The sequence below is a fragment of the Lagopus leucura genome, unplaced genomic scaffold, assembly GCF_019238085.1.
Source record: "Lagopus leucura isolate 7727_CA_CO unplaced genomic scaffold, USGS_WTPT01 Super-Scaffold_100159, whole genome shotgun sequence".
NCBI lineage: Eukaryota > Metazoa > Chordata > Aves > Galliformes > Phasianidae > Lagopus > Lagopus leucura.
Window position 1 is genome coordinate 7,781,406 of NW_024962335.1, and position 15,124 is coordinate 7,796,529.

The 15,124-nt window shown below is 44.3% G+C and overlaps 1 protein-coding gene across 1 annotated transcript; it reads right to left on the minus strand.

The window, feature by feature from the left end:
* Positions 1-1,482: 1,482 nt before the first annotated feature.
* On the minus strand, positions 1,483-14,489 carry HAL (histidine ammonia-lyase). Its single transcript, XM_042889557.1, has 20 exons — positions 14,119-14,489; positions 13,608-13,668; positions 13,403-13,430; positions 13,042-13,116; positions 12,864-12,936; positions 12,712-12,778; positions 12,472-12,509; positions 12,268-12,393; positions 10,850-10,989; positions 9,644-9,691; positions 7,114-7,261; positions 6,940-7,035; positions 6,765-6,823; positions 5,890-5,970; positions 4,989-5,054; positions 4,739-4,904; positions 3,559-3,693; positions 2,911-3,019; positions 2,753-2,822; positions 1,483-1,861 (listed from the first exon to the last, which is right to left on the minus strand). Exons 1-20 carry the CDS (start codon positions 14,363-14,365, stop codon positions 1,712-1,714), a joined length of 1,983 nt encoding a protein of 660 aa, XP_042745491.1. The 5' UTR covers positions 14,366-14,489; the 3' UTR covers positions 1,483-1,711.
* Between the last annotated feature and the right edge of the window lie 635 nt (positions 14,490-15,124).

Genomic DNA, 15,124 nt, shown 5'->3' on the forward strand with positions numbered 1-15,124 from the left:
GTTATAGCAGCAACCACTGGGGAACTGTGTAGGGCCGCTGGTTTTGCTGTTGGAGAAACTGTTATTCAGCCATATGTTGAGGCTGAAGGCAAATGTTACAACAACCAGATTGTTGTATAACAACCAGACTTGTGTACTGTAGGGGGTCATCATCACAGCTGGTTTTATTTAACAGCTGGCTGGCTGTGAGATGGAAGAGCTTCAGCAGGAGTTTGAGATAAGCTTGTTGCAGAGTCTGTAGCTGGAAGGGTGGAGACAGATTTGGCACATGGGGGAGAGACAGAGGCCAGAGGAGGGACCTCGCACACCATAGTGTTGTCCTCATTCCCAGGTCTGCTTATTGCTGAGCTGTAGACCGATCACCACACTCATGTTTGTAACTTGGAATGACAGGCCAAAAGTCACCTACCTCTCAGTAGGGCAGGACAGGACCTTGCAACCCTGCACAACTTGTGCTTTCTCCTGGCCAGGTTCAAAGTCTCCCTGCTGGCTTGCCAGTGGGTGTGTGTCCCATTCTCAGGGCATACTTCCCACTGCAGACCCCAAAGACACATATGGGTGGACCCATACCAGTAATTTGGCTGCCCCTTGCAGCATAACTGATGGCCTGGAAGGTTTCCAGCCCACGCTGGACCCCCTGTGGCTGTGATCTTCAGGCCAGTATTGCCGAGGTCACTGGTTTTTAACTGGCCCTTAAATGTCGTCACTGTGCTATGATGGGAAGCCTAAGTCCTGACTCTTTCCTTGCAAAACACACAAAGCCTGTGCCAGAGGTGGATGCTGTAACACAGAGCACATTACAACACAAGTTCCAAAGTGGAACAGGGCAGCCAGCAGCCAACTGGATGCCCAATAAGTAGTGGAAGTGCAGGTCTCCAGTGCTGGTTCACATTCACTGCTTCCACAACTCCTCCTCCTGCTCTCCCAGAAACCATCAGTACCTTTTGCAGGTCTCTTTGTCAACTGGGCTGCTTATTTCTAAGCTAAGCCTTTGCTTTTAACACCTTTCATCATGACAGGAAAACACATTGCTGTAGCCGTATGTGGAACCTTTCTGCATTTATTGCAGGTATGAGACCATAAGTCTTGGAAAGCTGCATTAAGTGTAGTCCATCGTCAGAGTGCAGTGTTTTTGTTCTGGAGCAGTAATCACCACAGCACAGAACTCTTTTGATTTGTGAACCACCTGTCTCCAAAATGCTTTTGTTATACAAGAATCTGTATGCTTTACATAAGATGTGCACAGTGCTGGAGGGACAAAGGGGGAAAGGGTTAAGCGCTGAGATAATTTTGCTCATGGCAGAATGGAGAGTACTGCAGCAGTTTTCCAAAGGAAAAAAAAAGAAAGAAAAAGAAGTGAGAATAACAAGTCTCAGCTGTTCAATATCATTGGCAGAGATACAGAGAATACAAGCAAAGAGCTGACAAAAATACAGAAGGCACTGAGTAAAATATCCACTGATTTCAGCAGGACTCTGAATGTTTTGTGTTTGAAAGCTCAGGGTGTTTAATGAGATCCATGCTATAATGACCAAGCTGTCTATCCCATGGGAAAGAACAGGGCAGCCGTTTCTTTACTGCTGCTATGTGCTCCCGAGTGAGACAAAAGGTTCCTCCTTTGGGCCACCTGAAGAAACCACGTTGAATTTTGGTGAAACAGCCACACTCAGGCCAGGCCCTGGGTCTGCTCTGTATCTGAGGAGAGCAATTGTTACAGTTCGTTGTGATGCCTGTGGTTGTGGCCATTGTGCGCTTTCCTTTCCAGCGATCCCAGGGAGAAGGCTGTTGGTGAACCAGGTCTGGATTCGGGGATGTGTTCTCTCCTATATTTTTCAATGTAAGGTTCAGCTACCTCCCATACCTGTGAAATCAGAGAGTGAAACAGGGGAGTGAGAAGCAAATAAATAAATAAATAAAATTCATACTGGGTCAGACATCAGCACACAACTTCAGGAAACCCTGTGGGAAAGTTAGTGGGATGTAGGTGAGAATTACTGACCTGCATGGATTGGTGGTAGGTAGGTGATCAGCAGAAACAGCAGAGCAGCCAGAGTGAGGGTTGGAGAAGAGCATGAGGATGGAGTTGAGAGGGGATGGAGAAAGATACAGCTCTGGGAGGACAAGGTGAAAGGATGTGAGATGAAAAAGTCGCATCATGTCTTGTGGCCAGGTTAATGCTCGGCGTGTAACACCTGGGAGAGGATCACTGCTATTTGTTACCACATCACTGGGTCATGAGAGGGCCAAGGAAACAAATGGCAGCTGACATGGCCAAAGAGAAAGGGAAGGGGTGGTGGCTGCTGTTCAAGGCAGAAAAGGAGAGAGTTCTACATTTTCCTTTGTCTCGACTTTAAGGACAGCAAGACAGCTGCAGATCAAAAGCTTTACAGTGGAGAGACTGGGATCTTCTTCCATTTGGTTAGTCTCCAGAATTGTTTTGTTACGTTTTACAAACAAATAAGAGAGATTCTACAGTCCCACAGCTGTGCAAACACTTGGCCTGGGTTAGCACCTTTGGCTGCTGCTGTTCCCTCACCCCTGTCCCCTTACCATGCCCAGGAGCCTCCCGGCTGGGGAGCTCATGCAGCCCCTCTGAATGGGGATCAGCTCCCAGAGAGAGTCCCCCCTTCCCTGGCACAGGAGCACTGCCTCTGGCTCCAGCAGTGAGCGTAGTGAGGGGCATGTCCTGAGCGGAGCTGCAGCTGCCCCCCTATGGCCAGGCCACACCGACCTGCCAGAAGCCAGCACTCGCCTTCTGCTCCACCAGCAGCCTCTGAGCGGCTTCGATGTCCGGGGCCATGAAACGGTCCTTCATCCAAGGCCTGCAATGAGTTGGCCAAACATTAACCACCAGCAGCGGACCTCTGAAACAGTGGGTGACCCCCACCTGAGGCATTTATCTGATCTTACCTCACCACCGAGCGCACGAGGTCATAGACCTTCTCCAATGGGGTGGTCGTCTTCAGGGGGCGTAAGAATTCAATGCCCTGGCAGGCGGCGAGCAGCTCTATGGCCAGAACTAGAAATCACAGCAGCAGGAGAGACATTTAGCAGGCACAGCTCAAGGCGAGGCTTCCTTCACCAGTCTCTCTGTGGTGTTTGGTGTAGCTGCTGTGATCTGCACAGCCCAGAGCACTCACACGTATGGGCAAATGAGTGCAGTGTTTGTGTGCTGTGTATTACTGTGTACTTCCACTAAGAGTTACAACTCTATCCAAGCACATCCTCTGCCAAATGAATAAATAAAAGAATAAAAAAGCGAGAGAGCAAGCTGTTGTTCCAACCAAGGGAGGAAAGTTTTGCTGAGAAGCCTGTATTAGCAGTTTTCTTTCATAAGAAACACAGCCCTGGTTTACCTCATCTCTGTATAAAGATCCAACTGTTTGTTAAAGTATATACTTAATAAAACATTTTAAAAGTTATTTCTAATGAATTAAGCCTTTTTTTTTTTTCTTTTTTCTTTTTTCTCCCCCGAACAACATCTGAATAGAATGGCACTAATATCTTGATCTGGTTATGTGCACAAGGTCTATCTGGAAATCAGCATTTTAATGTTACCTTGTTCCACATGCTCAATGACTCTCAGTGCTTTTCTTGCAGACCATCCTCCCATGGACACGTGGTCCTCCGTAGCAGCACTGGTGGACAGAGAATCCACAGAGGAGGGGTGGCACAAGGCTTTGTTCTCCGAAACTGCAAAAACCCCATGAGGAAATGTAGGGCAGAACAGATAATGACACCAGAAGCATTGGCCAGCCTGGAAAAAAGGGCCCATCCACTACCACAGTCTGTAGGAGAGTCCAACCTTCACTTCTTTTCGGAGAATGCATCAATGTTATAGCTGAGTACTTTGTAAGGAGCACCTTGCAAACTGCCATTGCTTTTGAAAAAGGCCACCAATACCAGTCTTTGAGTGTAGGTCACTGACTAGTTTTCTGCAAGGTATTTATCTACACCAGTGACCTCTATTCCTGGTTGTTTGCATTCCCCACTTGCAATTTACCATCCGCTTACAGCATGTTTGTCTTCATGTGGACTCCCTGTGAACTCTAATGTCCCACAGGCCAGCATGTTTGTTGTTGCTTTAGTCATGAGTACTGGAGGAAAAATGTACTAGTGCTTATTTTTGGCATGTTCCTCCAACACTCTGCCCTGGGAAATCCAATCTCTCCAAGCTGTAGTTTGATACTGCTGTAAACACCTGGCCATTGGTTGGAGACACCAAGCAATTCAGCCTGGCTTTGAGACAAGCGCTGTCCCTGTGAGAATCTAGGCATAAAGGTTCTCCCATTTAGAGACCAGCCCTATTCAGGCAGAGGCTCTGGGTTATGCAGAGTGGCTCGGACAGTTGTATGTGTTACCTGCAGCATTTATTGTGAGTTTTACAGCCCTGTTTGAGCCAATGTGCAGGCTGCTGGTTGCATAACTCTCACTAATTTCAGCTGGAGCTCATGGGTTGGCAACATCAGAGTGCTCTCTGCCAAGCCCATCAAGATGCAAGCACTCCCAAAGTCCACCTCAGAGCAGTAAGTGCTCTCATGGAGCAGTGGAGAACAAAAAACCCTGAGCTGAAATAATTGCAGCTGCACCGAATGCTCAGACGTCACACCCAGCCAACTCAAAGCATGTGGAAAAGAGAAGGAAAACAGGAGCAGATCCCTTGACAACTGTGAAATTACAACTGCTTCAATATAAACTGGTCTTTGGTTTGCTCTGTTGATATTCCTTAAGCACTCACCCAGGGCAGCTGCTGTGCAGTGAGCAATCATGAAGCCGGAGTTCAGACCTCCTTCGGTGACTAAAAATGCTGGCAGTTCGCTGAGCGAGGGGTTGCAGAGCCTCTCAATTCTTCTTTCACTGATTGCAGCGAGTTCATGCACGCCGATTGCCAAGTAGTCCAAAGCCTATAAAAGATCTCCTCATTCAATCAGACGACAGGAAAATTAAACAGAAACAAAGATGTCTTTTTTCTCCATATGCTTAATTACCTTTGCAGGGTATTCACCGTGAAAATTTCCTCCAGAAATGGTCTCTGCTCTTTCAGCAAACACCATCTTGAAGGAGAAATTAAGGCACAAACATAAATGAATGGAGCTTACATGACAGATATGCCATCTTCCTTATCTGAAGGAACATTTCTACTAGTAGGCTTTTATTTGTAGATATACTGTATTACCCAGTCTCAGTTCTCTAAACCTGTGGACAGTTTTGACGTGTTTTTTCAAATGGACTGGATGAAGAGAAGTGTTCAGTTAGGGAGTGGAATTACTGGGGTTGCATAGAAACATGTATTTGGATCCTAGCAGAGCTGCTTGGTGCATTCTCTTTGAGGCAGGTAGAGCATTAGGGAACAAGCAGCACTGCTTGGCAGCTCACAGTGGGATGTTAGAGCATCTTTATAGTGCTGAGAAGGACCGAGCCTTGCTGAACCACGAGGAGGCCTACTGATCACACACATTTTGTCTGCCTTCCTTGCTGGAGCACAAATCTTGTTCTGGATTTCAGGTCTCACTGATGCTGCACCACCAGATGTTTCATATGGCAAGCCACCATCCATCCAAGTCCATTTGATTGCTAAGCCCCATCATTCTACATATTCAACATAAGCATATAGAGTACTGTCTTGTACATCTTTAATGTGCACTAAGCTGAAATCACAAGTGGTTTCCTTGCCTCAACACACTCTTGCATGCACTGATGGCAGCTAGTGATAGCTACTGATTGAAGTCTATAGGACTTTCTTTTTTGCCTCACATGCAAATAATTACTTAGGAAAAAGTCAAACAAACAAACAAACAAACAAACAAACAAAAAAACAACAAAGAAAAAACCAACAGATAAAAAAGGACAGACAAGAGTGTGCAAAGAAATAAAATCATGTAAAGATACAGGGTTGTCCGTGGCACTATTGATTTCAGTTGTCATGATGTCCTTCACAAAAGCAATTGTATCATTTACTACTCCGTGGACCTGGAAGAAAAGACATAGTATCTGTGCTGATTGTCTGCACTTATTTCACCTTGGTGGTGGTGCTGACCCAGTTGCAGGTGCTCTCTTTCCCATTGTCCCAGTCTCTACCTCCACACTTCAAGACAATCTTGGATTTGCTCTTAAAATCAGTGCTGCTGTGGGACACTACCCACCCCAGACACCTGAAAGACTTGGTTTTCTGTTATGATGGCAGTAGCACTAAATAAGTCATTCTTCAGTTGTTTGTGTTTGTTCATCCTAACTGGAAGATAAGATACTTCATCAGTGGCATAAGTGTTATTAGGGGAAAGTTATTTTAAAATATCCCACAGAAAATGAGAAGTCTTATTAACCAGCTAATTAGCTGGTAATTCCACTGATTTAATAATTTTGCACATGTTAAAACTCGGGGCATTGAGTTCATCCAGCATGTTTGAGACTCAACAAATACACAAACATTTTGTCACTCTGTGTCCTACCAGAAACACCTTTCCCCAGTTCAAGGTCTTAGCACCAGTGCAAAAGAAATACTACAATAGCTGCACATGGGGAAACCAGCACCTTCCCTCTGCTTCCAGTGCTGGGTCTTTTTCAGATCCAAACACAGATGTGTGCAGGGGATCAGCAAATTACACATCAACTATTAATAGGAACTCTGAAGTAAGGGAGAAGAAAAATAACATCTCTTCCTCTAGCAGAGTCAGACAAAATGCACAGGTGGCCGTGTTTCTGAGGAGGGAACTCTGATATCATTTTTTCTACTGGTAGGAAAGGAAATAAAAGTTGATTTTTACCTGAGGGCAGCAGCGCATTGTGTATGCGTCCTGAACTCGGTCACAAAATCGGTGGCTCTCTAGGAAGAATAAGAGGATAAAAACCAAATATTCCTCACACAAAAGCAAATGTACTACAGTTGTAAGACCCAGCCTACCTATGCAACCCGGCACAGTGAAGGCTGACATTATTTACCTGCTATTTCTGATGGATGATGGTCAGAATCCAGAAGGGACCTGAACCGAAATGCCACTTCAGCCTGCCCTCGGTGTGGACGCACAGCATGGATGTCTAGCAAAACAAATGAGACTGTTTGGCTCTGCCTCTCTCCAGTGTCTGCCGGCAAACAGAGAAAAGCTCAGCACCCACCAGTATCAAAGGCCTTAGTTGTACCCTTCAGGACTTCAAGTGTAAGGGCAGCCACTATGTCTGCTTGCCTAGCAATGGCTCTGGCTCTTTCAACTGCTTCGCAGCCCAGCGAGGTGATCATTTGTGTCCCATTGATGAGAGCCAGACCCTTCAAAGAGAGAACAGATGTTAACCAAGTCCACATGCTGCCATCATTCCCCATCTCTAAGATGATTCTCTTTCTCACATAAGTTATTTGAAGACCTTTGCTGAGCTCCTTGGATTGTCCTGAAGAAAATCATAAGAACAGCTTGACCAAGTATATCTGGGGAGGAGTAATTCCATGCAGCAGTACAGGTTGGGGGATGAGCTGCTGGAGGGGAGCTCTGCGGAAAGGGACCTGGGTGTCCTGGTGGACGACAGGTTGGCCATGAGCCAGCAGTGTGCCCTTGTGGCCAAAAAGGCCAATGGCTTACTGGGGTGCATTAAAAAGAGCGTGGCCAGCAGGTCAAAGGAGGTGATCCTCCCCCTCTACTCTGCCCTGGTAAGACCTCATCTGGAGTACTGCGTCCAGTTCTGGGCTCCCCAGTACAAAAAAGACAGGGATCTCTTGGAAAGAGTCCAGCGGAGGGCCACGAAGATGGTGAAGGGCCTGGAGCATCTCTCCTATGAAGAAAGGCTGAGTGAACTGGGTCTGTTCAGCCTTGAGAAAAGGAGACTGAGAGGGGACCTGATCCAGGTCTATAAATATCTAAGGTGTGGGGGGCAGAATGGCGAGGCCGGACTCTTTTCAGTGGTGAGTGGAGACAGGACAAGGGGAAACGGCTGGAAACTGCAGCATAGGAAGTTCCGCACAAACATGTGCAAGAACTTCTTTACGGTGAGGTGACGGAGCACTGGAACAGGCTGCCCAGGGAGGTGGTGGAGTCTCCTTCTCTGGAGATGTTCAAGACCTGCCTGGATGCCTACCTGTGCGACCTGCTGTAGGGAACCTGCTTTGGCAGGGGGTTGGACTCGATGATCTCTGGAGGTCCCTTCCAACCCCTACAATTCTGTGATTCTGTGAAGTATCTTTGCTACACAAATTGTCAGTGTTCATGAGCCCGCTAAGTCATTATAGACGCCCTTGGAATTCCAGTGGTTTCAAGAAGGAGGTTTAGTTCATGCTACTTCAAACTTAAAATGAAAAGCCTTTTCCAAGTGCTTTGGAAGTGGATTTTTTTTTTTTTTTTTAATTTTTAAGTCATTAAACCGAAGAAGTTAGGATCATGGGGTGTGCAAAACAGTCATAACAAGGAAATGGAGAGTTGAAACAGAATTAAAAATTTTAACTGCTTTGAAAGATTTGTTGTGTGCCCTTAAAGTACAGTTTTGTTCTAAACAACCATGAGAGTCTTCTGCCTGCCTGTAGGAGATACTGGATTTGGCTTCCTGCTGCTACTGTTCTTGTTATTTTACAACTTGGGGGCTTCTGAGGCCCCATACCAGAGAACTCCACCTCAAATCTGCAGTGTTCCCAGGCAAACTTGTTACTTGAAGCGAGGTTAATCTCACTTGATTTCAACCACCTAGAAGCCACCTTCAGCGTGGTTCAGGTCTGTCACATGAACTTTAGCTTCAGTCCAAGGGCAGAGAGGTGCCTTCAGAGGACTTCTCAGCTGTTCTGGGATGAGATGAAGTGTTTTTTGGAAGATGGCTGTCTCTCTTCAGTCACCACACAGACAATCTAAACACCACATCTGGGACTGATTTCAAGTCAAGTAGGGTGACACAAGGAGAGGTAAATCCCATTTGAGACAGTACTTTATCAAGTACAGCATAATCCACTCACGTTACTACTAGTGGCTGCACACTAAACATCATAAGGTATATTTTAAAAGTGAATTTACGCATTTTTTCTAAAGTCATCCATAGCAAAAGCCTTCAGAATTCTATAACCCACTAGTAGGAGCCATCTTCTTTAAGGATGCAATACAAACCTATTGTTACAAATGTGTAAATTCACATTTGTAACAAATCACAAAGCCTAGGCTGTAAAATGAGGACAGATGTGAATACAAGACCTGTAGGTTTTGACAACAAAGTGAACTGCTGGCTGGCAACCAGGACAGATCTGCAGCGGTGCTGCAAGGAATACATCTGCTACAACTATTGGTATTACTACTGCAATAACTTCCACTGCTGGTCAGGAGCATTGGAAGTACAGACCCATTACAGTTACTGCTTGCAAAAGGACTGGATTCTATCACTGGCAATGAAATTGGGGCAGGAGGCAGGATGGGACTTATCTGTCTGCTGGCCAGAAGCCTTACAGTCACAGTTTAGCTGTGGTTGTACTGAATCCCACACATGGGAGCTGCAATGGAAATGCTGCCATAAGCTCTGCTGGTGAATGGAGCCTCTGGCATCCCTCCCCGTGGCTGACTTTAAATACCTTTCTGAAGCTTCATCTAAAACGACTGTTGGCTCATGTCAGGCTTTAGTTGCAAGTATAAAGCAACTAGTGATTGACTAAACTTGCTTTTCAACAGCTGACATTACCCTTTATTACCTCTTTTGGTTTCAAGGTAATTGGTTTCAGACCATGGGCTTCGAGGACCTGTGAAGGAGTTCAATGAAAAGAGTTATGCATATATATATATATATATTTCAGTAATCCAATACCCCAAACTTTGAAAGCTTAACTGTTTCTGTACATTAATACAAAAAATAAAAAAATAAAAAAAATCCCCAAGCGGAGGACGAAAAAAAAGCTTTATATTACAAAAAATTTAGACTAATTTTTCTTCTGAGCTAAATAAGGAACAGCATTTTTGGGCTTCTAAACTAGCACTTCATTTCCCAATATCATTAAAAGAAGGCAGTAAGAACACTAATACGAGATGTTGACACAGCCCATTAACGTCTACCATGTATTATCTGGTGGGAAAGAGTAATAGGAGAGAAGGCTGGAAACACCTTGTGATGATAGCTCTGCCTGACATAGGTTCATAAAAGAGTGAGTTGAGGTGTCTCTTACTTCAGAAAATGGGAGGTCTAGGACATGCTGGCCTCCTTCCTCCCTATCTTACTACTTCTACAGCCTACTGTGATGATACAGTTATCAATCTACAGATAAATCTGGTGTTCAAATATTTATAGATAGGACTGATGTGTTTGAAAGAGCAAATTACCATGAAAGATATCAGAGAACCTAGCTTTGGAGGTGTTCAACACCAGATCAATCTGCTGATGTACTGTGATAGGATAACAATTAATTCATTAAAAAAAATTCCATTGTAAGGCATCTTGCTTTAAAGGAGGGTACTGTGAAGTTTCCCTGTGACCCTTGTTAATCATTCTAAAATTGAACGTGCAAATCTGTGTATCTGCTTAAAGCCATTATAAGTGCACTAGAAATGTTACTGATAAATTCCTGCTTTCAATAAATCTCCAGTTATTCCTTGCAGTTTTGAATTGACCTTGGGTTTGTTGGAACAGTGTTGATGTTTATGGAGTTGAAGATGTACTGATAGCTCTTCACAGCTGGTATCACATCCTGCCCACCTCTAAATGGTGTCACTGCAGTATTTCACACGGTGATAACATAACATGGTATTTCTTTGGACATGCTGCGCATTCATTTCTGCTCCAGGGACACAAGCCAGTTGTCCCATTCTCATCGATCCACCCTCCTTAAGGTAGATGATGAGCTGCTAAACACAACCTAGTCCCAATTAAACCCAGTACAGAAAATCCAAATACTCTTAAATCTTACATATTTAGCGTCAGCCCAGCCACTCTTTGGGGACCACATCTTTCCCTCTCCTGCTAATCCCAACGCAAGATGAGAGAGGGGGGCCAAGTCTCCGCTGGCTCCAACTGTTCCCTTCTCAGGGATATAAGGCAGGCAGGAAGCTAGAAATAAAACAAATACAGCTCCTGTTAGAGCTTCCCCTTGATGCAGTTATTCCTTGGAAAACAGTGAAGCCAGAAAGTAGGTGGTCACAGTTATACTCTGTAATTAATGGCTGTGGTCAGTGGCACAAATAGGACTACTCTTCTTGCAGAGAGATTTGTTGCCTACTCCCAGACTAGTTGCAGTTTATAAAGAGATTGATCCCCTTTTGAATTCAGCTCTGTTAGGAGTGAGAGGACCATGGCTAGTGGTGATAGCATCTATAAGCACATGGCACCATCAAAATGTCACTCTTCTCAGATCCCCATCACAGCCTTACCACCAGTCAAAGCTCTAAGTTCATTTCTCAGCCCACTAAACATTGAGTAACTTCTAGAAACCATCTCCAAAGCATTTTTCCCTGCCTCAATCACAATGAATGTGTGAATTTAATGACCTTGAAGGTCTTTTCCAGCCTTCATGATTCCAGGATTCTGCTCAAGACATGGCTTAGTGGACATGGTGGTGCTCACAGTTGGACCTGATGATCTTAGAGGTCTTTTCCAACCTTAATGATTCTATGATTATGTGAAATGAAGAGACCCAGGAAATCCAGGGAAAAGGATGGAAGAGAGCATCCTATTTCTTTTCTTTTGAAGTGCTAAGCAGTATAAAGCCTTGTATTCTTCAGGCCTCACATTTATAAACATGTTTCTGTTGTCACAGATGTGTCGCAGCATTAGAGCAATCTTCCATTCTACAGGTTTTGCTAAAAAGAAGGGAAGTTGAACTCGTACAGTGCCGAGCCCTCTCAATAAGAGTCCCTGTTTATCCCAAAGACAAGTCCTACACAGGAAGAGGAGATGCTCTTTGGTCACAACTATCATATTAGAATGCCTCAGCAGGCATTAAAGCTCGGTGTGAACCAGCATTATCTGGTGATTATCTTCTATACGTAGTGAATCTACATTATCCAGGTTCAGCTCCTGCTTCTGCGAGAAGCTTTCTGCTTAATCTTGAGCTGATCAGCTTAGTCGCTAACCTTTCCTGACATTTCTGCTCACACCCAAGTTCTTCAATAAAGCCTCTACCCATGAGCTTGTAGAGGGCTGAGCCCTGGCTCCTCACAACTACCAAGTCAAGAGAACAACAGAACAACACCCACAGCTTGACTCATTGAGCCCATCCTTTAAAGAAACGGTTAGAAATAAATGAAGCATACAAGAACATGAAAACAGAAAACATAAACATAACAACAACAAACGGTTTTCGTCAGCTTTCTGTAAACATCTTTTTACCATTAAATGCTTCAATAACTTGCTGGAGGGTTTCTAGGGATATTCCACTGTAGCCTTTTGCTAGGACATTGATCCTCAGTCCTAGCAGCATGCGGGACCTCTCTGGGGTTAAAGGTTTCCCCACACCTGAAACAGCAGTGGGCTCAGTTATTGACCTGCTATCAACTGCACAAAAAGGGAAAATACTGAGCAATTTCCCATTACCTGCAGAATGCGAACGAATCAAGTTCATTTGAAGCTCCCTACAGAAAATAAGAGAGTTACACAAGAAGCTCTTTCAAAGGCAATTTCTGTTTTGCACAAAACAGAAACAGCAAAGCAGCCCCCTCTCGTCTAACCACAGATGAATAAGCAGTACGCAGTGTGCAACATGCTTCTCTGCAGTGCTTTGTCTTCTTTCTTTCCCCAAAGGAAAGGAGGGAGAAAGCTGCATACGTAACTTACATCAGTTTGCTGTTTGGAATGACAGTTCTGGCAAACTTCCCAAACCCTGTGGTGATTCCATAAACAACTGCAAGAACCATACATTTCTGGTTAAGGAGAGAAAGTTTTCAAAGTGACTGACAAAAACAATTAACAGAGATGAGACTCTTCACCTGTCTGTTCCTTGACAATCCTTTCAATCACTTCTCGCGATTGCTTGACTTTGGCTTCAGCTTCAGGGGTGAGCTAGAAAATGTGCATTTTGAACATTAATTTATGTATCCTCATGTAATTTCTTATTGTAGAAACATAAACATGTAATTTATAGCCACATCTGTTCAGAATTCTTACCTTTATCTTGTAGAGCCCTTTTCCTAAGTTGACCAAGTCCTGTGTTGTTAAGCTGTTGCCATCTAAAGAGATATACTATACCAAGAAACCTTTTAGTTTGTGATACGTATACACATAACATTAATGATCAGAGTTACAGAACAAAACAGGCAGAGCTCAGCTATGATGAGAAGCTTGTGCATACTCTCATCCGTAAGACAAGAACATCATAGCAAAAACATAATAAGGAAACTATAACACATGTTTGAAGACCCAGCAGAACTGACAGGCACCAGTGTCATGAATACTGCAGTGGTTGAACTCTCAACAAGCTCTGATAAGCGGATCATTACTGAGCTGGGCAATCGTTGGCCATTCCTACCTGTTCTGGTTCTCGATATTTGCTATATCTGAAAGTTCTGTAAAGGAAAATGAAGGGCAAAAGGGCTGTCACATGCAGTAGTGTCTGTTTGATTGGAGCTGGCAAAATGTGTTAAGAATGAAGGAACACTTCAAGAATGTGGAAATCCAGAAAACTATGTATCTGGAAATATAAAATATTCAAAGAAGATTCAAAAAAAGGATACAAATGAACTCCTTCTGGCTGAGATGGTATGAAGTCTGGAGACATTATATCTCCTTCTATAACTAGGAGAGATAGATGCAAAGTGAATAGGAACAGAATCTAACCATATTCTACATACAGATGAATACGTTATTAATTACAGTACATAACCTTAAGTAATACAACTTGCAGTTGTCAGCACCAAACATGTTTGTATGCCTCCATGACAATAATTAGCATTCATGTAGTTTATTTTATGTACTTCAAAGATGAAAACAGGACAGTCCAACGCCTGGACATGCTCCATACCCCAATCATCAACAGTACATGACATCTGACACAGATGATTGTACACAGCATCCCGTAACTTCTAAACCTTAAATAGTTCTTACTAACAAAGGTTGCATTTCATTGTTTTTCCATACAAATCTTTGACACTGTCTCGGATACAACGTTAGATGAATTAGAGCGCAGCTGCCCACTCAGGCAGCAATGCAATTGTTCTGTCACACATCACCTAAGGTTTCGCTTACCAACTTCAACAAACTCGTTGTCCTCCAGGGCATCCTCCACTGTATCATCAAGATCCAGCAAGCCGAGACCCTTGCACCTCCGAACAAAAAACTTCACTTCTTCCACTGAGGTAAATCCGCCGTTATCAGGTTTGTTCTTCATGTACCTCCTCACAGCCTCCTTTCCCAGCCATCCAACTGTGTTCGTGCCATGTGGGCATGGCACTGCCAGCCATTCTCCTCGGACATGCACTGTGTATCTTAGCATGTTTCCTCCTCAGATTGTTCCTCGCCTGAAAGCAGCTGCAGTGAAGCAGCCTTACATTCACACACGGCAGCCTGGAGAGCGATGTCTGGCTGGATTGCAGTGTCCCGATCAGATAAAGGCAAAAATCCTCCCCCAGAGCTCCCCACCTTTGTAAATAAGTGAGATCGATGCATTCAGCTAACTTCATCCAATCAAACCAAATCGAGGGAGCACACCCTTTTCCTGGAAAGGGAAAAGGAAGCTACTGCCGCAGGATTTTTTTTTTGGCCAAAGATCAGGAATATAAAAGTGAAAATTTAGGAGCTGGAGTTAACGTATCAAGAAGAAATAAATCAGAGTAAGAGGAAATGCAGCTGCTCTGAAAAATTAAGGGCTTAATGAGAGTTAACAGAGCTGTCTGTTAACTACGAGCATGGCATTAGCTGCATTTGAAAACCTTTATGAAGGACAGGGCTGGAAGGTATTCAGCCCTTGATGGACTGGTCATGGCTGTTGGAATTGAAGGGAGACTGGACCCTTAGCTCTTAGTCTAAGACTAAGACTGCACTCGTAGTCCTAGTGTAAGACACTGCTCGCTCCTGCGCTGAAGTTTTAGGACACAATATTCTATTGCAGGTGAGAAGATTCATGAACTTCCCTCCATTACTCTCTCACATGTGCTTGGGATGATATTGTCAGAATGGTAACAACAAATAACGGGCCACATGTGCACACCACCAGGACTGGTGCTGCTATTCCAAATTTCTCCTACAGATGCAA